The following is a 25,726-nucleotide window of genomic DNA, read 5'->3' as shown; positions in this document are numbered from 1 at the left end:
TTCGAAAGGGCAACAGTGTCAATGTAACCAAGTAATAGAACACTGTATCATAAGAAACAACCATTATAAACTGAAACAGAACAATGCAAAGGGACCTTATAGCAATGACTTCACACTACTGCACAAATTCTCAAGTACCAATATATCAGATACTTTTCAGCTGCCAATTTTGAACTCTTATTAATTATTGAGATACCTGCTTGGTCCCTTTTCTTTCCAAACATATCTTGAGTGCAATGATCTGCAGAAAAAGAGAACAACTGTGTCATAAATATGGCATAATAACATACGTATTGCTACATTATTTGAAGAATAAAAATATTTCAGGTTTAAATCGAGGATACAAACAAATTTAACTGCGAGGAGCTGAATGTATTTTCAATCTCCATTGATTCGATTTTTAAAAATAAAAATTGGTCACAATCGACAGGAGAAACATTGACAAGGCCACTGAAACAAGCAACAATGATATTCAATGAGCCGGGTAAAGTTTGTCTTCATGAAAACTCTTCACAACAAAATTCTTATTTTTAAGCTGCAATAAACCCAAGGACAAGAATTTTTATCATAATGTAAAATCTCAAAGTAATTTGCAAAAATGTGACAGAGTTAAATTAACACCAATCAATAGAAAGCGATACTGGGGTAGATGGCAAAGAGTTTGGTCAAAATGGTAGGTTTAAAGGGGAAAAGGAGCCAAGAGATGGACAGCAAGAATTTTAAAGAGCAAACTCCACAGCTTCAAGCGCAGGCAGCTGAAGAATTGGTCATCAATAATGGAGAGTGTGAACACGTAAGCACATACAACTGCTGCTGAACCAACAGAGCAGGAACTGATAAATGCAGTCAGTGAATTAAGTGCAATCAGAGTCATGGTCAAGATCATCATCATCATCATCATCATTCTGAAGACAGTCTGCATACTGCAATGATGGGTCAGACTGTAATGCATCTACAGCAATTAATTACAATTTAACACTTCTTGCATCAAGATACATGCTGCAAATGCCTTGTCATTAATTCCCAACTAAGTAAAGGAACTCAGCAGATTATTACTTATGCTTGAGATAACATTTATATATTGTACTTATCATATTAGAACATTTTTCAGTGCAAAAATGAGGAGAATGGTCACACCTCACAAGCTAATAATATTCAACAATGACTGAGGAAGTAAAGTTTACAAGAACTGAAGATATTTTTGTGATAGGCCATACAGGAGTACTTTAAGTGCACAGAATTAAGTATATGCTGATCTCTACTAATTCTGGTCTCTAAACCCCTCAATATCCATGAAATAGGAAAGTCTCAGAAGGTGATTTCCCAAAAAGTTTCCAAAGCAACCATGTTCCATTTTCATCAAAGAAATACTACATTATGTTCAATGCTCTTCTATTAAGTATTCAGTGTGGGAGGGGATGTTTTGCTGACCAAAGGAAGCAGTCAACTGGAAAGTGCTAAATACTGAAAATCTGATAATCTCCCTCAACAGAACTGCCCTCATGTCAATGAAGCTTCCTGAATAACAGGAAATCAAGAACTTTTAGCTTTGGTAGTTTTGCAAACAGAAAAACAAAGAACCAATAACTTAAGTACTCAAGTTTATGAGAGACCCGATTAGTCTGATCAGCATTGCGTCTGACAAAAGCATGCATTGACATAGGCATTCGACAGAGACAAAAAGGTTAGGAAAGCTAGTCAAAATCAATACAGTAGGACAACTTGCACTCACATAAAATATTTAAGAAAACTTTCAAGTGCTTGAAGGAATCCGAAATGCTAAGCTGAAGGAGTTCTTGAGAGATTGAAATTCACATGTTTCATTTCACAACTGGTTTAACCATCTATTTCAAGGCCTAGCCAGACTTGACTCTCCTGGATTATTCCAGGTTGAACCTGGTAACCAAAAGATAATATCCATCACAATATTACCTAACACACATGGAGGTGAACCTTTGAGTCTTTGCATTTTTCAAACTATGCATTTAAAATATATCGTCACAAATAATGTAGGGCAAGTCTCGAGAAACACATCTGTAATCAATACAGATTCATACATCAAAATTTGGCTGATTTTAAGACAACCATTGCACAAAGTGAAAATGCTACATCAGACTGTGTCACAACCAAACTGCAATTTTCTAATGAGAGACATTTGGTTAGAAACAAAGAATGATATGAATTCATAACTTCCACAAACTCAAAATAAACCAAAGCTTTCACAGCCAATGAAATGCAGTAATCGTTATGGTGTTGGTCTTGATTTTGACTCCTTCTACTTTCAAATATATATCACAACATGTATAAAATGGATGGAACAATGATTATTCATTTGTAATACTGCACAATAAAGTGAGACTGGGAGAGCTGGTTGAGTCTTCAATGATAAAGGGAAAAAGACGGGGGTTTGGGGGAAACAGATGAATAAATTATCTCCAGAGATGTTACCTATGTACAAACTTAGAGTTGGTAGGAACACCAAACAGGCTTCAAGTCTACCTTGCAGAAACTAAGGAGGTCTGACAGCGAATGCAGAGAGAGGAAGAGAGTTAAATGTTCCTGGGCCTATGATAATCACTCAGAAAACTGGATTGCAATGTTTTGCATTGGGATACCCTCCGAAATTCCTCATATTTACTGAACCATCTACATGTTGGTCATCTCTTCAAGCAGAGTGTGGCTGTTGCACATATTAGCAAGTCTCAGCTTTGGAAAACAAATTCAGGACTTAAAAGATCAGAAAGTGTACTGACAAAAACGAGAACACTATCAGAATAATAAAGCTGGGACCTTGGGTTCCTCATGTTAAAAGACAGCGTCATCACCTGAAATGCACGAAAATAATTCTGCAAGACATTGACCAAATCAGTTCTAACATCTGAATTTGCAAATAATTTGGACAAAGAAACACAGTCATTGACTAATTATTCAGACAACAATCTGCAGAAACATGTTCTGATATCAAATTAGAAGACAATTTATCAAAAGGTCATATTTCAGAATAACCACAAGATGGTGCAGAAGAGCTTAGAAACTATGCCTACTGCAGACTCATCCTATGGCAAGTGAAAACCTCAATTCCTTAACACAGAAAAAGGAGGAACTTGATATCATTCAGCAGGTTTCACACAGATCATAAAGGCATGTAGAAACAGGATTTAAATTACAAGATACCACACCCAAGATAGAGAGTCAGCTGTGACAAATGGACAATCTGATTCCACAGCTTCTAAAACTTGCAAATATTGTCAACATAGGTAAAGGTACGCAGAGAAGTACCCCAAATTATCTCCACAGGAAGATCAATCAGGTAAAATCACAAGCAGTAACACAAGCCACACAGCGATTATAAGGAAGATGAATTCGCAATCACAGTGGTATTATTATTCTAATTACTACACACAACAAATCTAAATACTTCACAGTGTTACTTATTCAATGATTCTAAAAGAGTTATAATAACAAGTTAATCATTCAGTGTCAACAAATATTAGATAAGCAGCTGTTGTTTTGCCCAAGTTTGCATTCTTTTTATTCTATACATTCAATCTGAAGATATAGATGTCACGAACAAAGTGGTTACTGTTCATGCAAGGGGAGGAACTGAGAGGCTGAACAATTTGCACCTTCAGTCTCAGATTTATCCTCTGGAACTCTTTGCAAGGGAGGTCACCACCTTAAGGATTCTGGTGCAAGCCAACTCCATCAGCATACAGTGACAGCAAAGCCAATGTGTCTAAACTGGCTTGGCCAAGTCCATCAAATGGATTACAGCTTTAAACCGAAAGACTTCCGTATTGTGAACTAGCCATTAGACCATCACTTTTTGAGCATCCATTCCCTTGCTACAAGAATATCAGTGCTGAACATATATGGGGCCATGGGGCAAAAACAGAGTTTGAAAACTTCCCAAAAGCCAAGGGAAGTCCAATCATAGTGATGACTAAGCCTACAGAGAGATAGAATGTGTGATGAGCAGTTCCTCCACTCATAGTGGCTGTTAGAGCTGCTTCACTCCAACATGGCCTTTTTTCTGCTCTGTTGTTCAATAGAATCTGTGATAAGAAAAGTTTTGGGGAAGGAACCAATAATTGATGGTGCAGGCCAGTTTCAGGTGCCGATGGCTGTGTGTTTCATTAGGCTGGAGAAATGGATTATTCAACAAGGTGAGCACCTATCAGGCGAAAGGCTGCAGGGAGTTTGTTTGGGGGGGGGGGGGGGGGGGGGGGGAGGTGGTCACAGCAGGAAAAAGAGTCCGAATGTCAGATGGGTGTTGGTGGGAAGATGATGTAAAGCCATAAATGATCTGCCAGGCGTGTACACAGCTCATGCACTGGGGCAACAGAATCAGTGCAGTGGCAGCGAGAAATAGAGAGCACACGGGGAGGAGTTAGCAGGCACTGAATCAGTACACCTGCTATTCCAGTAATTTAAATCGGGAGGTACCTAAACCTTACACATTATGTAACTCAATGCATCACTGTCAAGGTGATCGAACCACTTCATGGAAGACAGGAAGCACATCTCTGACAGCCCATACAAGCAGGGTTTTTGTTATGGGAAAGCATGCGGAGGAGCTGAGACCTTAAATATTTCTGATGTATCGAGGCACAAAAGACAAATAGGTAGATAATGTACAAACTATTTCAGCAGATGATTCTCAGCAATTGACATTCAATGTTTATGCAAGTTTTCAGGAAGCTGCTACTTTTTCACAGTAACAGAAACAATCCCGAGAAAATCATGATTAATGTAGCATCAGATTTACATAAGATAGACATTTAACCATTTTACATTGTAAATGCATAAAAAAGACAGTATGGAAGATTCAGTTACAATAAAATAAAACGTTTTCATGTTAGTTTCAAATTCAAATGCTTAACAACGTATGTATGAATTATTGATGATTGCGCTTGTTTATCTAAAGAAGAAAATCCTTAAATAAAATCAACACAAAAAAGTAATGCTGCTAAATGATTACATATTTTAATAAGTGAGAACAAAAGAAAAGCCCTGCAAATTAAAAAGTGGTCCTCAAGAAAATCTTACAAAGATGCTATCTAAAACAAATTTCTCAGACCCATTCCCAGTCGAGATATGAAGACAGCTGATGATGGGGAAAACACTTGCTGACAGCCATGACCTCTAGAGACTCTCTGGAAGGACATCGCAAGAGATGATCAAAAAACACCAAGCTCAGCTGGCCGACAAGAGAGCCTAGAAAAAACAGAGGGCTACAAATCGTGCCCTTAGTCCATTGTCTTCCTCTGCAGCAAATGCAGCCAGATGCCACAAGAGGCCAGAGTTACACCAGGGCAATGTTTAACAGAGTCAACTGTCATGATTGTCTTATCAGATGGATGTTGACAAATCTTCTCACATTAAACAAAACAGATACATCTTCCACACAGGATAGCATTGAAACTTACAGACAACCATTCAAAAGACCTATTTTTGACTCCATCTTAAAAGCAAGTTCATCACTGATAAACTGGTTTCTAGCCCAAGGGTAGGGAGACGATGATTGCTCTACAAGTTCCCTCTGAATAACCTTTGTACCCTTTTCAATTCAATCTTTTTGCCCCTTGCCCGTGTTCTAATGTTTTCAACAAATTATTCCTGAAATGGCTAGTTTCATAGAAAAGATCTAGTTTCCATAGCAGCACAGACTATAATCGGGGTGGAAAGTTAAACAAACTGGGAGGATGATTAAGGAACTGTTAAATGCTTTTGAGTTTGGCTGAGGCAGAAACACTTCGCACATGAAACAATCCTTGAATCTGCATCTGAAGTGTGTATGTCTACGGATCAAGCACTGAAAAGAAAGAATTGGAAAGCTAGTTTCAGCTGGTATGAACCAAAATGGAACAAATGGCCTCCTTCCTTGTGTGCTAAAACTTTTTTATGATTGCAAAGTTGACATTTACAACTTTTAAATGTTACAAGTCAACAGTTTTCTTGCAATACAATTTGACAATTTATTCAGTCCACTGCATGAGATTGGGAACAGTCACACAGGACATCTCCCCGTATAACACTGTGCAAAATTGGCGGGAGTCTTAAAAAAAGAGCTGATATTTAATCCTGAATTCAAAATTAACTTTCAAGTTGCTACATTAATTGAAGAAATTGAGACTTTTGTGAGATATCTGTTAAGTCACGCACTAAAACTGCAGTGGAATTGTACTAAGTAAATTGTACTAAATTAGCAAGGAACAGAAATCCAGGATCAGAATCAAGTGGGAACATAGCGTTTTATAGACTGAGTGACCTATTCCTAAGACACAGGAGCAGAAATGAGGCCATTCGGCCCATCCAGTCTGCTCCACCATTCAATCATTGCAGATGGGTTTTTCAACCCTATTTTCCCACTTTCGCCCTGTAACCTTTGATCCCCTTGGCAATCAAGAACTTATCTATCTCTGTTTTAAATATACTCTATGACCTGACTTTACAGCATTCTGCAGCCACGAATTCCACAGATTCACCACTCTCTGGCTGAAGAGGTTTCTCCTTATCTCCTTTCTGAAAGGTCTTCCTGAAGGCTATGCCCTCGGGTCCTCATCTCTCCTGTCAATGGAGACATTTTCCTAACGTCCACTCTGAAACTTTCACAATACTGAATGGCCTGTACAATAAGATCCTCCCCATCCTTCAAAACTCCATCTAGTATAGTCCCAGAGTCCTCATAGGCTAAGCCTTTCATCCCTGGGACCATTCTTATGAACCTTCGCTCAACCTGCTATGGGGCCAATTCAACCATCCCAAGGTAAGAAGAGCCCGAAATTACTCACAATTTTTTAATTGTGGACTGGCCAGAGTTGTATAAAGCCTCAGAAGTATATTCCAGTCCTCTCGAGATGAATGATAACATTGTATTTGCATTCCTAATTACCAACTCAACCTGCAAGTTTACCGAAGTAGAAACCTGGCGAGGACTCCCAAGGCAAAATTGAGGACTGCAGATGCTGGAGATCAGAGACAGAAAGTGCAGCGCTGGAAAAGCACAGCAGGTCAGGAGCAGGAGAGTCGATGTTTACAGCATAAGCCCTTTGTCAGGGGTGTGTGTGTGCGTGTGTGCAGTGTGGGAGGGAGCTGCTGACAGATAAATGGGACAGCATGGGCCTGGGTGGGAAGAAAGTGACTTGGAAGGCAATAGGTTGATGAAGGTAGGGGTGATGGTGACAGTGGAGGGTGGAGCGGATAGGTGGGAAGGAAGATGGACATGTAGGATAGTTCAAGAGGGCAGTGCCGAGTTGGAGGGTTGTATCTGGGATAAAGTGGGGGAAGAGGAGATGAGAAAACTGGCTAAATTGACATTGATGCTGTGTGGTTGGAGGGTTCTAAGACGGAAGATGAGGCATTCTTCCTCTTCCTCCAGGTGCAGGTGGCTTGGATTTGGCGGTGGACGAAGCCCAGGACTTACATGTCCTTGGTGGAATGGGAGGGGGAGTTGAAGTGGTCGGCTACAGGGCAGTGAGGTTGTTTGGTGCGTCTGTCCCAGAGATGTTCTCTGAGATATTGGGCAAGTGGACATCCTGTCTCATCAATGTAGAGGAAACCACATCAAGAGCAACGGATACAGTAGATGACATGCTTGGATGTGCAGGAAAATGTCTGCCAGATGTGAAAGAATCTTTTGGGGCCTTGGACGAAGGTCAGGGTGCAGGTTTTGCCCCTCATATGGTGCCAAGGGAAGGTGTCAGGAGTGGAGGGTGGGCCTAACAAGGGAGTCAAGGAGGAATAATCTGTGGAATGCTGATGTGGGTGGCGAGGGAAAGAGATCTCTGGTGGTGGGGTCTGACTTTAGGTGGCGGAAATGGCAGAGGATGATCTGGATATTGGTGGGGTGGTAGGTGAGGACAGGGGGCTTCTATCCTTGTTGCAGCTGGAGAGTGGGGTTCAAGGGCAGTGGTGCAGGAAATAGACGAGATGCACTGGAGAGCAATGTTGACCACGTGGGAGGGGAAATTGCAGTCCTTGAAGTAGGGGGCCTTCTGGGATGATCTGGAGTGAAATTGCTCCTCCTGGCAGCAGATGCAATGGAGGTGGTGGAATTGGCAGGAAGGCATAACATTTTTAGTGGGGGGAGAGGGGGTGTCCAGGTAGCTGCGCAAGTCAGTGGGTTTGAAGTACATGTGTATAGAGTCAAAAGTCCCTTTACACTTCAGTTTCTTCTAATGAGAAAATTGAGGAAAGAGTTCATTCTCCACCCCCCCAATTCTGCTTACCAAAGTGCATGACCTCACTTTCCCACGTTGTAGGCCCTCTGTCACTTCTTTGTCCACTTTCCTGACCTCTTTCTGCAGCTTCTCTGCCTCCCCAATACTCTCAGCCTCTCCGCATAGATTAGATTACTTACAGTATGGAAAAGGCCCTTCGGCCCAACAAGTCCACACCAATCCACCGAAGCGGAACCCGCCCAGACCCATTCCCCTACATTTACCCTTTCACCTAACACTACGGGCAATTTAGCGTGGCCAATTCACCTAACCTGCACATCTTTGGACTGTGGGAGGAAACCGGAGCACCCGGAGGAAACCCACGCAGACACTGGGGGAATGTGCAAACTCCACATTCCTGCCAGAGGCGGGAATTGAACCCAGATCTCTGGCGCTGTGAGGCAGCAGCACTAACCACTGTGCCACCATGCTGCCCATCTGCAAACTTAGTCAGAATGCCCTCAGTTCCTTCATCCAGATCATTACTGTATCAAGTGGAAAGTTGTGGTCCCAAAACCAACCCTTGTGGAACTCCACTTGTCACCGGCTTCCATCCTGAGAAGGACCCTTTCACCCCCACTTCTCTGCCTCCTGCCAGACAGCCAATCTTCTATCCATGCTAGTACCTTGCCTTTTACAACATGGGCTCTGATTTTACACAGCAGCCACCAATCGACACCTTATCAAAAGCCTACTCGAAGTCCAGAGAGGTAGCATCTATTGGTTCTCATTAGTCTAACCTGCACATTACCTCCTCAAAGAATTCTCACAGATTCGTCAGGCATGATCTCCCCTTGATGAAACCATGTTAACTTTACCCTATTTTACCATACACTTCCAAGTATTCAGAATGCTCATCAGTCACAATTCGTCTCCAAAATCTTACCAATGACTGACGTCAGGTTAATAAGCTTATAATTTCCCATCTTTTGCCTTGCTCCCTTCTTACTCTCAGAACTGGCAGCAAGTTAGACTTTCAGTACATAAATGAATTTGTAATTCTACCTAGATTGTCGAATATCACTGTTGCTAAAAATTAATTGACTCTATCTTTCAAATCTACAATGTCACTGACTGAGATTGGAGTCCTGAGATAACGAACTCAAATACAGCATTGAAAAGAAACTCAGGCACTGGAACTGAAACAGTATTTAGGGTTAGTAAAGAACGAGCATAGTTTGCATTCTTCTTCGAAGGATCAGCTTTGGAAAATATTCCCTGGATATAGAAAAGCAAAGGCCACCAACAGTTCAAGGATGCAACAACTTTAGTATTTATAGAGGAAAACCATCAAATCATGGCATGAAGGCACTGATGTTAAGACAGACAATAGGATACTCACTTGTTTATAACAAACAGTCAATACTTATTCATCCGTTTCCCCACCTCCCAGTCGAAGCAAAAAGTTCATATACAGTGTAGTTTTACCTCCATCTTTATTGCGGGCCTTGGAGGGAGAAAGAACAATTGCCCATGTTCACAGAGACATGAGTTCACGGTCTTCTCTGGAACAGCAGTCTCTCATTGAACTATATAGTCATTTAACAGGGAGGAGCAGATAAGGCAACATACATACCGATTGGGTGACCGTTACAATCAATGAGCATCAACAATAAAATTAAGCCATCTGCTGTTAGACAACGAATAACTGGTTTCACATAATGAATACTTTTCACCTTGTTAAACTGACCTCACATATTGAATGCTTCCAATATTGTTAAATGGCTGTACATAATTTATGCTTTTCCATCTTGTTTACCCATTACCCTTGCCTCCAGCACCCTATTGTGAACCGTAAGTTATCTGATCTCAGTCACGCTCAGCTGAACCTCTTGTTTCACAAAACTCAGAACTTAACTCTTTCCTTGCCTGCTTCGACATCACAAAAATTTGAAGTCCATGATTTTAATTGTACAAAAAAGGCTTTTGGAGCCCACCAACTTAAAGCAGCCATGACTTTATTCCACAGAGACCAGAGGGTAACAGCATCTGTCTTTCTTGCGTGTAGATGACAGGGTTGAGTGTTCACCAATTCATTAAGAGATTAGGCCATCATTATGGAGCCATATGCAAAAGGTGTTCCAAACACTCCCAGGAAATTTAAGGAACAAGTCAGACTCTCACCAAAATCAATTAGGTGAAAGTGAGAACTACAGATGCTAGAGATTCGAGGTGAGAGTGTGGTGCTGCAAAAGCGCAGCAGGTTAGGCAGCATCCGAAGAGCAGGAAAATTCCCGATGAAGGGCATTTGCCTGAAGAATCGATTTTCCTGCTCCTCTTGATGCTGCCTGACCTGTTATGCTTTTCCAGCACCACACTCTCGACTCTCACCAGAACACAAATTATCTGGATTCCTCTTAAAATCATTAAGAGCCTTAGTACTGACAAATGGCAGCTCTCGTGGGACTGAAATCATGTGTTATTGCTAAACTGCAAACAATTATTTCTCTTTTCAGCTTGATGAACTTTGGGAAAACTTTAAGTGAACATGAGCATCTCAGCCCATATTCAGCCAAGTGAAGCAAGCAGTTCATACAGCATACTGGACGAATTTCTAGTTGGGGAGAGGAGGAGACAACAATCTTTCAAATATCAAATCTGTGTTGATCATGATTGTTTTCCTTGTTAGTGTGCAAGACCCCAATGCAAACCTTACGAGGAACAAACGATGTTGCTTTTAGATTCAGATCAAGGACTGTTGCCAACATCAAAGATCACACGACACCAAGTAGTAGTCCAACAGGTTTATTTAAAATCCCAAATTTTTGAAGCCCTAAGCTACTGCCTGAAGCAGCAGCAGGGGCTCTGAAAGCTTGCACTTTCAAATAACTTGTTGGGCTATAGCCCAGTGTTGAATGATTTTTGACTTTGTCCACCCCAGTCCAACACCAGCACCTCCACATCATTTTGTCAATATGACACACCAACTTGTATGACGGTGTAAAAGATGATTAAAGAAATTCAAAGCCACTTCGAACACATCCTCAACAAAGAAAGTCCGCCAAGCATACCTATTATGATTGCATATAAAACTTTCAGAAACACCCTGTATCACTAGAACAACAGATTACCTAGCAACAAACGCAACAGGATTTTTGTTTTCAATCTATTTCAATTAATCTGTTATCTTTATGTATCTCCTGTCATGTAATCACAAAGCAACTAAAACACAACCACAATAACTTGTAAATACAACATACATAGCTCAGAAGCTAAATGCGCCATCAGTCCATTGTGCAACTATACCCAAGTCATATTTACACTCAGCCTCATGCTGTAGGTAATGCATACTCAAGCTTTTTTTGTCTTTGTGCATTATACAGAGATGTAGACTTGGGAAATATTGACAACTTTAAATGCTCACAGCAATCTCACATATTTGTGAAGTTGTTGATACCAACAGATACTGGCTGTGAAGCTTGGATTTATTCAACAATGAAGCACAAGTTCCGACCTTTCCAGGCCCCAAAATTCAAATTTTGGGGCAAGAAAAATGTCCACACTTCCAGAGGTGGTATTACTGGATGTCTGAAAATGCATACATTTTGATAAATTCCCAGGACCTCATCAGGTGTACTCTAGAATTCCGTGCGAATCTAGAGAAATGACTGCTGGGCCCCTTGCTGAGATATCTGGATCATCGATTGTCCCAGATGAGGTGCCACAAGACGTGGTGCCACTATTGAAGAAAGGTGGGAAGGAAAAGCCAAGGAACTATTCAGCGGTGAATCTTACATAGGTAGTGGACACGTTGTTGGAGGGAATCCTGAGGGATAGGATTTACATGTATTCGATAGGCAAGGAATGATTCGGCATAGTCAATATGGCTTTGTCTCACAAACCTTTTTGAAGTCGTAATGAAGAGGATTGATAAGGGAAGAGTGGTGGATGTGATCTAAATGGACTTGCCTATCAAAAACATGTAGTGCTAGAAAAGCAAAACAGGTCAGTCTGCCCAAGCAGCAGGTCAGTCAATGTTTCTGGCATAAGCCATTCATCAGGGATGCACATTCGGGTTTATGCCTGAAACATCAACTGTCCTGCTCTTCGGATGCTGTCTAACCTGCGGTGCTTTACAACTCTTGACTCTCCAATATCTGCTGTTCTCACTTGCTCCTACTTGGACTTAGCAAGGTGTTCAACAACGTTCCTGCAGGGTTGGGAGGTCATGGTGCAGCTGTACAGGACATTGGTTAAGCCGCTTTTGGAATACTGTGTGCAATTCCGGTCCCCCTCCTACAGAAAGGATGTTGTGAAACTTGAAAGGATCCAGGAAAGATGTACAAGGATGTTGTCAGGGTTGGGGTATTTGAGCTAAAGGGACAGGCTGATTAGACTAGGATTGTTTTCCTTGGAGCATCAGAGGCTGAGGGCTGACCCTATACAGGTTTATAAAATCATGTGGGGCATGGATAGGGTAAATAGACAAGGTCTTTTCCCTATGTTGGGGGAGTCCAGAAATAGACGCCATAGGTTTAAGGTGAGAGGGGAGAGGGGAAAGATATAAAAATGGACCAAAGGGGCAACATTTTCATGCAGAGGGTGGTGCGTGTATGGAATGAGCTGCCAAAGGAAGTGGTGGAGGCTGGTACAATTACACCATTTAAAAGGCATCTGGATGGGTGAATGAATATGAAAGGTTTAAAAGGATATGGGCCAAGTGCTAGCAAATAGGACTAGATTATGTTACGATACCTCGACAGCATGGACAAGTTGGACCAAAAGGTCTGGTTCTCTGCTGTGCATTTCTGTGGCTCTAAATACAGTTGAAAATATAAATTAGTACAGTAAGTATTAAAGATGTACTCCATGGAATCATGTTTTTAAAAAAACTATTCGCTGTCCCTGCCCGCCCCCCCACTTCATAATCTAGAATAGCTATTTTTTGAAATTATAGCCCTAACCTTCTAATTCAAAATGGAATTGAGTAGCTACTCAATAACTGTCCTAGCATGAATTTCTTTTTTTGTAGGGTCTCTCATGAGGGTTCAGATTCAAGTCCCAACTGCCATGAAGGTGCCATTACACTTCCAAACAGATTGATAAAATCAGGGTGTTAGTTTGCTCGCTGAGCTGGTAGGTTTGTTCTCAGACGTTTTGTCACCATGCGAGGTAACATCATCAGTAAGCCTCCGATGAAGCACTGGTGTTCTGTCCCACTCGCTGTTTGCGTGTCTTGGTGTGTTGTGGTGGGTGATATCACTTCCAGTTCTGTTTCTGAGAGATTGGCAAATGGGGTCCAAATTGAGGTTGTTAAATGGAATTCCAGTTTGAGTGCCAGGTTTCCAGGAATTCCCATGCACGTCTTTGTTTAGCCTGTCCCAGGATGGATGTCTTTTCCCAGTTGAACTGGTGTCCCTCTTCTTCTATGTTTACGGACACCAGTGATAGTTCGTCATGTCCTTTGGTGGCTCATTGGTGTTCAAAAAATCCTGGTGGCTAGCTTCCTGCCTGTCTGTCCAATGTAATGTTTGTTGCAGTCCTCACAGGGTATTTTGTATATGACATTCGTTCTGCTGGCTGTTGGTACGGGGTCCTTTAAATTCCTCAGGAGCTGTTTCAGTGTGGTGGTAAGTTAGTGGGATACAATGACGCCTAGGGGCCGGAGTGACCTGGCCATCACCTCAGATGTCTTTGATGTACAGCAGGGTGGCTAGAGTCTATGAGCGTGTTCTGTTTTCCTGTTTAGGTTTGTTGTGCAGGAATCAGTGGCCTGCTCTTACCAGGTACCCCTTGCTTGTGAATACATTGAAAAGGTGTTTTTCCTTGGCTTCTCCTCATTCCTGAGTACTGCAGTGTGTTGTGACTCATTTAAATAATATCCTGATGCAGCTCCATTTCCGGGTGTTGAGATGATTGCTCCTGCAGTTAAGTACCTGGTCCGTCTCTGTGACTTTCCTGTAGACACTGGTCTGCAGCTTTCCAGTTGCTTTTCGTTCTACTGTGACATCTAGGAAAGGGAGTCTGCTATTGTTAATTTCCTCTTGGTGAACTTTATACCGGTAAGGATGTTGCTTATGTGTTTGTGGGTTCCTTCTAATTTGTTGCATTTTGTGATGAAATCACTGGTATCCGTGAACACAGACGATGAGGGACACCAGTTCGACCTGGACAATAAATCCATCCCTGAACAGGCTAAACAAAGACATGCACGGGAATTCCTGGAGGCCTGGCATACAAATCGGAACTCCATTAACAAACATATCAATTTGGACCCCATTTACCAATCTTTCAGAAACAGAACTGGAAGTGATATCACCCACCACAACAGACCAAGATACATAAACAGCAAGTGGAACAGGCCACCAACACTTCATCGGAGGCTCACTGATGAGGTTACCAAGCATGGTGATGAAACATCTGAGAACAAATCTACCAGCTCACGAGCAAACTTAGAAACTGAGGCACAACCTGAACTACAAATCTTCTCCAAAATCACAGACTGATAAAATATAAGTATATTTTACAAAACCCTCCCTGAAAGCTGCACAAAATTAACATTACTGTTTTAAAAAACTTCCTCAGGTCCTCTTTGGACTTGGAGTCAAAGAGTCATAGAGATGTACCTAATGGAAACAGACTCTTCGGTCCAATCCGTCCATGCTGACCAGATATGCCTACCCAATCTAGTCCCACCTGCCAGTACCCAGCCCATATCCCTCCAAACCCTTCCTATTCATATACCCATCCCAATGCCTCTTAAATGTTGCAATTGTACCAGCCTCCACCACTTCCTCTGGCAGCTCATTCCATACACGTACCACCCACTGCGTGAAAAAGTTGCCCCTTAGGTCTCTTTTATATCTTTCCCCTCTCAACCTAAACCCATGCCCTCTTTTCAACAAGAAGGTGATTCACTCCAAGACACTTGTGCAAAGTCACCTGGAGTGCTTGAAAGCTTGAGGAAATGGTTCCTTTTTATTATGGGTGACACATCACCTAAACAAGTATCAGCAGATTCTGTGCTGGTACAGGACATCACAAGGATCTCGGTTTCAGACGGCATGAAAACACACTTTAAATCTGATCATAAAATGATAGTTTTTTTTCCCCCCTCCTCAGCCTGGAAAGCAATCAACAGATGAGATAAACTAGGTCGCCCCACCACCTTTTATCTATTAACTATCTAATATCAAAGAACTGAAGGAATCTCATGGACAATCATTTTACTTCCAGCTGCTACCTTGAGAATGAAAGGAAGATTTGGCTTCGACCACAAAAGGTGGTCAATATTATTATCGCAGATTAAGTGGAAAAGGCCTCTGGAAAAACATTTGAAGCATTAATTTTTATCTAAAAATGAATTAATTAATTGAAGTACCAAGGAGGCTATAGGTCGAAAGCACTTGCACCGAATCAATGACTCAAGGGAGAATCACTTTTCGTTTTTGGCAAATGAAAGACAAGTATTTGCTGTGTAAGTAACATAAAATTACTTAACCTGATATCAATCCCATGGCTTATGTTTTTTTTGCTGATTTCCTGCTGCAAATGATACCTTCTAACTGACTCACTATTGCAATGAACAACTTGTATTGAGCCCAAAACTTCACTTGAGTAATTTTGAGGGATGAATTCCTCATATTCAAATTTATGTATCAGTACTTCTCAAGGGCCTAGAATCTTTACTGACAAAATATGAATTTGATTTCATGGTTTTCCAGAATTGCTTCATTCGCTCACTGTCTTTCTCACTGCAGATCAGTAGAGCTTTCATATTACAATAAAATTGTTTTAGTTTGGAGTTATTAAATCCAGAAATCTAAAACACAAATAAACCATCCTTCATTCTATATAAAAGTACAAAACCCAGTCTATAACACCACCAAGGATTTCATCGAGAATCTTTTGCAATCTTGTGTTATAAGAAAATCACACAATAGCCGCACCATTTAAACTAATGGGGCCCGAATCACATTATAAACAATACAGGTAAGGAAAGTAACAGATGTCATGTAAGTAACTACAAATAACAGTCTAATTTGTTCAATCATATTAAAGCCAATTCACGTTGAGGAAATGTGCATTATAGCAGAACCAACTGTATTTTCTTCCTTGCTGGAAGTTACCGTTCAAGAATCTTTTGGATGATGCTTTTTATAAATTTGTGTTTGGTGTAAGTAGCCCAGCCCTTTCATAGAATCCCACTGTACAAAACAGGGCCAGAGATATGACAGTTCGTTACAAAAGGTGCCCAAAAGGATCTGGCCCACCAAGCTTTTCACTCCACAACTAGACAGATTCATCCTATAGACACAACAAATCATAAAGCTAATTCACAAAAAAAACATGGACAAAGAAATGGTTAATAACTTAAATGGTGTTACTTGGGAGTGTGGAACAGTTTCACATCAACTCAGAAAAATTGGTGCAAATATCTTAACAGGAGCTTGCAGAAAATATCTCGTTTGTTTGTTTTGTTGGAATCAAATGTGGAGAAATATCGAAGTTCACATTTCCCTAAAGTGGTAACAGAAATTTTAACGTCGATCAAAAGTTAAAGCATAGTTGACAAAAAGGGAGAAAAAGAAAAACAACATGGAATATCAAGTCATTTAATTAATGTTTCCCAGGTCAAAGTTACGGTACTGCAAATTCCTGGTAATAGCAGCAAGCTTTTCACTGAACATGCCGAACTACTATTGTGATATACAACTGTTACAGTCATAGGGATGTACAGCTGGGATACAGGCCCTTCAATCCAACTCATCCACATCGAGCTGATATCCCAACCCAATAGAGTCCGATTTGCCAGCACTTGGCGTATATCTCTCCAAACCCTTCCTATTCATTTGCCCATCCAGATGCCTTTTAAAATGTTGCATTTGTACCAGCCTCCACCACTTTTGCTGGCAGCTCATTCCATACACACATACTCTGCATGAAAAAAATTGCCCCTAAGGTCCCTTTTATATCTGTCCCCTCTCACTCTAAATCTATGCCCTCTAGTTCTGGACTCCCTAACCCCAGGGAAAAGACTTTGTCTCTTTATTCTATCCATGCCCCTCATGATTTTACAAACCTCTATAAGGTCACCCTTCAGCCTCCAACGCTCCAGGGAAAACAGCCCCAGCCTATCCAGCCTCTCCCTCTCACTCAAATCCTCCAACCCTGGCAACATCCTTGTAAATCTTTTCTGAATCCTTTCAGATTTCACAACATCCTTCCAGTAGGAAAGACATCAGAATTGCATGCAATATTCCAAACGTGGCCTAACCAATGTCCTATATGATGCAACATGACCTCCCAACTCCTATACTCAATCCTCTGACCAATAAAGAAAAGCATACCAAACGCTTTCTTCACTATCCTACCTACCTGTGACTCTACTTTCAAAGAGCGATGAACCTGCACTCCAAGGTCTCTTTGTTCAGCAACACTCTCTTGGGCCTTACCATTAAGTGGAAAAGTCCCGCTAAAATTTGCTTTCCCAAAATGTAGCACTTCGCATTTATCTAAATTAAACTCCATCTGCCACTCCTCAGCCCACTGGCCCATCTGATGAAGGTCCCGTTGTAATCGGAGGTAACTTTTTTTCGCTGTCCACTACACCTCCAATTTTGGTGTCATTTGCAAACTTACTAACTGTAAGTATGTTCACATCCAAATCATTTCTCTAAATGCCAAAAAGTAGTGGAACAGCACCGATCCTTGTGGCAGTCCACTGGTCACAGGCCTCCAGTCTGAAAAACAAATCTCCACCACAACCCTCTGTCTTCTACCTTCAAGCCAGTTCTGTAACCAAATGGCTAGTTCTCCCTGCATTCCATGAGATCTAACCTTGCAAACCAGTTTCCCTTGGGGAACTTTCACAAACACCTTATTGAAGTCCATACAGATCATGACCACTGCTCTGCCTTCATCAGTCCTCTTTGTCACTTCCTCAAAAAACTCCATCAAGCTTGTGAGACATGATTTCCCACACACAAAGCCATGTTGACTATCCCTAATCAGTCCTTGCCTTTCCAATACGTGTAAATCTTGTCCCTCAGCATTCCCTCCAACAACTTGCCCACCACCGACGGCAGGCTCACCAGTCTCTAGTTCCCTGGCTTGTCTTTACCAACTTACTTAAACCATTTCTTCCACGCCCTTCTCCACAGGAAATACTGATGCAAACTACTCATTTAGTATCTTCCCCAACTCCTGCACCTCCATACAAAGGCTGCCTTGCTGATCTTTGAGGGGCTCTATTCTCTCCCTAGTTACCCTTTTGTCCTTAATGGATTTGTAAAAATCCTTTGGATTCTCTTTAACTATATTTGCCAAAGCTATCTAATGTCCCCTTTTTGCCCTCCTAATTTCCTTAAGTATACTCCTATTGCCTTTACACTCTAAGGATTCACTCGATCTATCCTGTCTGTACCTGACATATGTTTCCTTCTTTTTCTGAACAAAACCATCACTTTCTCTAGTCATCCAGAATTTCTTTTCACCCTAACAGGAATATACTGTCTCTGGACTCTCGTTATCTCATTTCTGAAGACTTCCCATTTACCAGCCATCCCTTTACCTGCCAATACCTGATCCAATCAGCGTTTGAAAGTTCTTGCTTAAGACCGTCAAAATTAGCCTTCCTCCAATTTAGAACTTCAACTGTTAGATCTGGTCTATCCTTTTCCATCACTATTTTAAAACGAATAGAATTATGGTCGCTGGCCCCAAAGTGCTCCCCCACTGACACTTCAGTCAACGGCCCAACCTTATTTCTCAAGAGTAGTTCACGTTTTGCACATTCTCGAGTAGGGACATCCACATACTGAATCAGAAAATTTTCTTGTACACACTTAAATTCCTCTCCATCTAAACCCTCAATACTATGGCAGTCCCAGCCTATGTTCAGAAAGTTAAAATCCCCTACCATAACCAGCCTATTATTCTTATAGATAACTGAAATCTCCTTTCAAATTTGTTTTGTAAAAGATGTGCAACCTGGAATGAGGCTCAGTGAAGAGCAAAACAAACTATTTCACTCTAAATGTGGTGACTTATGAGGGAAGCAGTTATTTAAGTATCTGTTGAGCTACAGACAAAATTAGGGCTTTGAATAACAATGTGGGAAGGCCACTTAAAAGTTAAATGATCAAAGGTGACTTCAAAATAACCAGACACAGAGAGATGCATATATTTAGATCAGGCATGCTCAACCTCTTAACTTGACATGACCCATTAACTCAGTGGAAGAGGAGATTGTCTTCATTTAATAGGTTAACAGAAAACAACACATTGGCTCTTTACAATTTAGTTGCTACAAAAAAAAAGCATCTGAACTGCCATTTCATACATGAACTAAACTATGAATCAATTGCAAGGAGTCAAAGAGCAAAGTGACTCATTTCTCTCTGGCCAATGCCAAGAGCCTGAGATCACAGTACCAAGTCAAAATCATGCTGAAATCACACAAAAGAAATCAATTGTAGCTTAAGTTAACTTTTAAATGACCACTTTATTTTACATAATTATTTTCAGATGCCCTTTGTGTGTGAATATAGACCGCATGCTTGCACATGACACCAAAATAGGCCATTTCGTGATAGTGACGAAAATTATCTCAGAGTACAATGGGACCTTAATCAGATGGGCCAATGGACCGAGGAGTGGCAGATGGAGTGGAATTTCGATAAATGTGAGGTGAAGCATCCTTCCTAAAGTGTGATATGCACAACTGCTCATGCTAACACTAGCGATGGTCTAACCAGGGCTTTGTATATTTGAAACATGTCTTCTTTGTATTTCAGAACAGCAAGTCTTTGGAATTCTCTACCCACCAGGGCAGTGGAAGCTCAGGCTTAGAGAGATTTAAAATGGAGGGTGTCCATTCTTTGATGATCAACGATGGAAAAAGTTTGGAGATAGTGTGGACAAAAGGCACCGACATGTTTAATCAGCCATGATCATATTAAATGGTGGAGCAAGCTCAATAGTTTGAATGGCCTACTCCTGTCCCTAAGGTTCTGAGGAAATCTAAATGCCTACACATAAAAGAGAGCATTTCATAAGCCTTCCTGGTGATTTTCTGTGTCGGCTCATAATTTATGAATGATCTATGCACCTGGATTCACAAGGCTTTTTGACCACTCAATGTTTCAGGATGATCACCCTTTAGAAAATATCTGTTCCATTCTTTTCACATCCACTGCTGGTGAACTTACATTTGCCTATTGTTAAAAACCATTTGCCACAGTTTTGCTTATTCACATACCTCACCAATATTTCTTCAGTGCGTCCCTCAACACGTAGTCTTGGACCTTGGAATGTGCCAGTCTGTAACACTCAGTCGGGGTCAGCTCCTTCAGCTGGAAGATCAACAGGTTTCGGGCCGCCCAGATAGCGTCCTTCACCGAGTTGATGATCCTCCAGGCACAGTTGATGTTCGTCTCGGTGTGCGTCCCGGGGAACAGGCCATAGAGCACAGAGTCCCACGTCACGGCGCTGCTCGGGACGAACCTCGACAAACACCACTGCATTCCTCTCGAGACTTCTTCTGCGTAGGCACATTCCAGGAGGTGTGTGTGACAGTCTCCTCCCCCCCGCAGCCGCTTCGAGGACAGTGTGTGGTGCGGCTGAGAGTCCAGGCGAGCATAAAGGATCTCACAGGCAGAGCCCTTCTCACCACCAGCCAAGCCAAATCTTGGTGCTTGTTGGAAAGTTCTGGCGATGAGGCATTCTGCCAAATGGCTTTGACAGTCTGCTCAGGGAACCGCTCGATAGGATCCGTCCTCTCCTTTTCCCGAAGGGTCTCAAGGACACTGCGTGCTGACCACTTCCTGATGGACTTGTGGTCAAAGGTGCTTTTCTTCATAAACTTCTCCACGAAGGACAGGTGATACGGAACGGTCCAACTACTCAGAGCGTTGTGACACTTGGTCTTTGCGTACCGGGATCCACACACAGCTTGATGCAGCCACACACAAAGGTGGCCATCAGGGTGAGGATGGCATTAGGTGTATTTTTTCCCCTGTTGCCCAGATCTTTGTACAGCGAGTCCCTTCGGACCCGGTCCATCTTTGACCTCCATATAAACTGGAAGATGGCCCGGGTGACTGCAGCGGCACAGGTTCTGGGAATAGGCCAGACCTGTGCCACGTATAATAGCAATGACAGTGCCTCACACCTGATGACCAGGTTTTTGCCCACGATGGAGAGCGACAGTAGCTTTCATCTGCCCAGTTTCTGCCTCACTTTGCTGATACGCTCCTCCCAAGACTTGGCGCACGCCCCAGCCCCCCCGAACCAAATACTCAGCACCTTCAGGTGGTCGGTCCTGACGGTGAAGGGGATCGAGGATTGGTCAGCCCAGTTCCCAAAGAGCATAGCCTCGCTCTTCGCTTGGTTTACCTTGGCCCCCAAGGCCCATTCAAACTGGTCACATATGCACATGAGTCTGCGCACGGACAGCGGGTCCGAGCAGAAAACGGCGACGTCATCCACGTACAGGGAGGCCTTAACCTGCAGGCCCCCACTGCCAGGAATAGTCACCCCCCTCAGGCTCGCATCCTTCCTGATGGACTCGGCAAATGGCTCTATGCAGCACACAAACAAGGCAGGAGAGAGAGGGTAGCCCTGCCTGACTCCAGATCTGACTGGGAAGCTATCTGATTCCCACCCATTGATTGAGACTGCACTGACAATGTTGGTGTAGAGCAGTCTGTTCCAATTGCAGATTCCCTCCCCAAAACCCATTTTGGAGAGAACATCTCTCATATACCTGGGTGATATCCTATCAAAGGCTTTCTCCTGGTCCAGGCTGATCAGGCAGGTGTCCAACCCTCTGTCCTGCACGTAGGCGTTCGTATTCCTGAGGAGTGCGAGACTCTCAGCGATCTTCCTGGCCGGCACATCACAGGTTTGGTCAGAGTGAATCACCAACCCCAGAGCAGACCTGACCCGGTTGGCGATTACCTTTGACAGAATTTTGTAATCCTCATTCAACAGTGAGATTGGTCTCCAATTTTTGAGTTCCTCCCTCTCCCCCTTCCGCCTGTAGATGAGGGTGATGATTATCTTCCCTGGACCGGAAGATTATCTTGAAGGCCTCTGAGGCAAAGAGAGAGGCTTGCTGGCCCTTCACCTCGTTGAGGTCCTCCGTGGCATCCACCCCCTCGTCTGCAGCAGGAGCAGGTTCTGCATACTTTCCTGGAGCTGGGACAGTTTCCCACGCCTCTCTCTCGTCTCCTGAACACCTTTGAGGATGAAGAACCTCTTGATGTTCCCTTTTACTGTTTCCCACCAGTCCGCTGGGGACTCAAAGAGGGGCTTCACGGTTCTCCAACCTGCGTAGTCCCTCGAGCTCCTCAATGTTTCCCGGGGTCAACAGCTTTGTGTTCAGCTTCCACGTTCCCTTACCAGCCCACTGCTCGTCCTGTAGGTGACAGTCGGCCAGCAGGAGGCAGTGGTCAGAGAAGAACACCGGCTTGACGTCGGTGGATCTGACCGAGCGCGCTCAGGACACAAACAGGTAATCTATCCTTGAGCGGATAGACCCGTCTGCAAGCTTAAAGGAAAATGAATAACTTTCTCTTCCCAAGAAGAGGAGATCCACTTGTCTAATCAGAGTGATCTGGAGACACAAGAGATCAGCAACCACTTTAAAGGTTTATGTGCTATATCTGCATAATTCAGAAGGGATACTGTTTTATTAAACCTCTGGCAAAGAAAAAAAAATGTGATAAAATGTTACTTTTCTAATGTAGAGAGTTTATCAGTTTCCCCTAACAGAAAAGCTAGTTTAGCCGCTCAACCCATGGCACCTTCCAATGTAAAGCAGTCTGCACTTTCATTGGCCAGTCAGGACATAAGATTTGTGATGCTAATCAGCACAGCAGGATGAACAGCTCTGGTGCTTTGTCTATCTGTGATGGAGGAGAACCTAAACAGCTCAGAAAATCTCTCAGACCAATGTGTTTCCAAAGTTAGTTCTAAATGAAAATACAAATTGTTTCATAAGTATTGATACTATTGTGAAGAAACAAAACTGTACCTGAAATATAAAAATTGTTACATATTTCTAAGTAAATGCTATATGAACAAAACTGTAAGTTATGAAACTGTTTAGATGTGCTCTGCATTGAAAAGAGTTTACCATGTGATTTCTTGGAGTTTAATGTGTACTGCAGCTTAAAGAAAAGCAAGTAATCTTGGAAAAAAAAATCAAACATTCCAAGGCGATAAAATGATCAGGTTCATAGTTCGTCACCATTGGAAAAACCTGGCTTTGAAAAAACCATGTGGACCCTATGCTAATTGTCTGCCCAGAAACCCTTCCTGGACTTAGTTTTCTGTTTTACAGACCAAAGAAGAATCTGCAAGTGTCTCTCTTATCAATAAAATTCTCTGGGAACTTGGTAAATTTTCCAAATGTCAGGTTATCTGACTATGCAGTAAATCCTGAAAAGTTGAACCATGGCCACTTTCCGAACACACAGACCCAGAGTTTCAAGCGTGACTCAAGCTCTCCCATCAATCTACGACCGTCAGCAATTTGATTTTGCCAGCAGGAAATCTGGATGACTGTGACAAGTCAATTATAGAATCATACGGCAAGGAAACAGACCCTTCGATCCAACTAGTTCACGCCGACCATGTTCCCAAACTAAACTAGTCCCTAAACATCTCGCCAAACTCTTCCTATTCATGTACTTGCACAAATACCTTTTGAATGCTGTAACTGTACTTGCATTCACAGGTTCCTCTGGCAGTTCATTCCACACAAGAACCACTCTCTGTAAAACAGTTGCACCCGTGTCCTTTTTAAATTTTCTCTTCTCGTCTGAAAAAATGCCCCTTAATTTTGAACTCCCACACCCTAGGGAAAAGACCCATACTATTCACCTTATCTATGCTGTTCATGATTTAGACCTCCATCAGGTCACCTCTCAACCTCCTGCACTCACTTGATTATATCCTTGGTGTTCAGACCCTTGACACACATGGGTGCCTTTTTCCCTTATACCTTTATATTGTTCACTGCAGTGAACATCATATCTTGGTGATGTATGGGTATGTCTGTGTTGGGAATCAGAGGATACACTGCCAATTCCAGATTACAGCTGAGACATTATGCAGTGTTTGCCAATTGTTTGAAGAATAAGATGGCAATTTTGGTCAACACATTATTTTGAGTTCATTAAAGAAGCCTGGTAACATTTTCTTGTATTCTCGATAGTAGTGCTAAAGAAAGGCAACTGTCCATTTTGGTGATTTAATCAACAAATTTACACTATTGGTGTAAACTGGTACAGTAGTAGATAAGTATATTCTGGATGTCACAATTTTAAGAACAGAATGCAAGAGAACAGAATGGCTTCTCTTAAGCAAAAAGCAGAAGACAGTTGAAAAGTCCAACTTATAAACAAGCAATTTGAAAAACACCATGTTTTATTCGATATTATGAATCAGGAGCAGGCCACTTGAACCAGCTCCACCATTTAATATCCTGCTTTGCATCAAACTGTCATAACAAATTTTTACTTTCAGAATGTAATGTTTTTGTTCATTCCTTTCACCTTCAATATAAAGAAACAAACCTACCTTGGTAATGTTATGGACTAGGTCAGACCCCTCAAAACATTTTTGAGCAGGTAGCCCAGACCATAACTTTGCTATTTGTTTTAGCTAAATGTATAGTGGATATTCCTGGAGTAAATTAGCTGGTTAGACTGCCAAGTTATAAGCAAACCAAATTTAGTTACAAAATTATGGAATGAAACTTGATTGAGTTTTTTGAAGTAACAAAGAAGATTGATGAAGGCAGAGCAGTAGATGTGATCTGTATGAACTTCAGTAAGGCGTTCGACAAGGTTCCCCATGGGAGACTGATTAGCAAGGTTAGATCTCATGAAATACAGGGAGAACTAGCCATTTGGATATAGAACTGGCTCAAAAGGTAGAAGACAGAGGGTAGTGGTGGAGGGTTGTTTATCAGACTGGAGGCCTGTGACCAGTGGAGTGTCACAAGGATCGGTGCTGGGCCCTCTACCTTTTGTTATTTACATAAATGATTTGGATGCGAGTTTAAGAGGTACAGTCAGTAAGTTTGCAGATTACACCAAAATTGGAGGTGTAGTGGACAGCGAAGAGAGTTACCTCAGATTACAACAGGATCTGGACCAGATGGGCCAATGGGCTGAGAAGTGGCAGATGGAGTTTAATTTAGATAAATGCGAGGCGCTGCATTTTAGGGAAAGCAAATCTTAGCAGGACTTTCCACTTAATGGTAAGGTCCTAGGGAGTGTTGCTGAACAAAGAGACCTTGGAGTGCAGGTTCTTAGCTCCTTGAAAGTGGAGTCGCAGGTAGATAGGTTACTGAAGGCGGCGTTTGGTATGCTTTCCTTTATCGGTCAGAGTATTGAGTACAGGAGTTGGGAGGTCATGTTGCAGCTGTACAGGACATTGGTTAGGCCACTGTTGGAATATTGCATGCAATTCTAGTCTCCTTCCTATCGGAAAGATGTTGTGAAACTTGAAAGCGTTCAGAAAAGATTTACAAGATGTTGCCAGGGTTG

At 42.2% G+C, this 25,726-nt stretch overlaps 1 protein-coding gene across 5 annotated transcripts in view; it reads right to left on the bottom strand.

Moving 5' to 3' along the window:
* The window catches only part of LOC140481885 (double-stranded RNA-specific editase 1-like), a 317,299-nt gene that overhangs the window by 234,392 nt on the left and 57,181 nt on the right, over positions 1-25,726 (bottom strand). For 4 of the 5 annotated variants that reach the window (XM_072578507.1, XM_072578510.1, XM_072578509.1 and 1 more), the window contains exon 2: positions 197-241. In XM_072578507.1, the coding sequence (XP_072434608.1) occupies positions 197-241 (45 nt within the window). Of the gene's footprint in view, positions 1-196; positions 242-1,732; positions 1,750-25,726 lie in introns of those variants that run through there. The other variant, XM_072578512.1, reaches the window with a different exon arrangement.

The sequence above is a fragment of the Chiloscyllium punctatum genome, chromosome 10, assembly GCF_047496795.1.
Source record: "Chiloscyllium punctatum isolate Juve2018m chromosome 10, sChiPun1.3, whole genome shotgun sequence".
In the NCBI taxonomy this organism is placed as follows: Eukaryota; Metazoa; Chordata; class Chondrichthyes; order Orectolobiformes; family Hemiscylliidae; genus Chiloscyllium; species Chiloscyllium punctatum.
The sequence above is the reverse complement of the archived record's forward strand: the minus strand, read 5'-3'. Positions and strand labels throughout refer to the sequence as shown.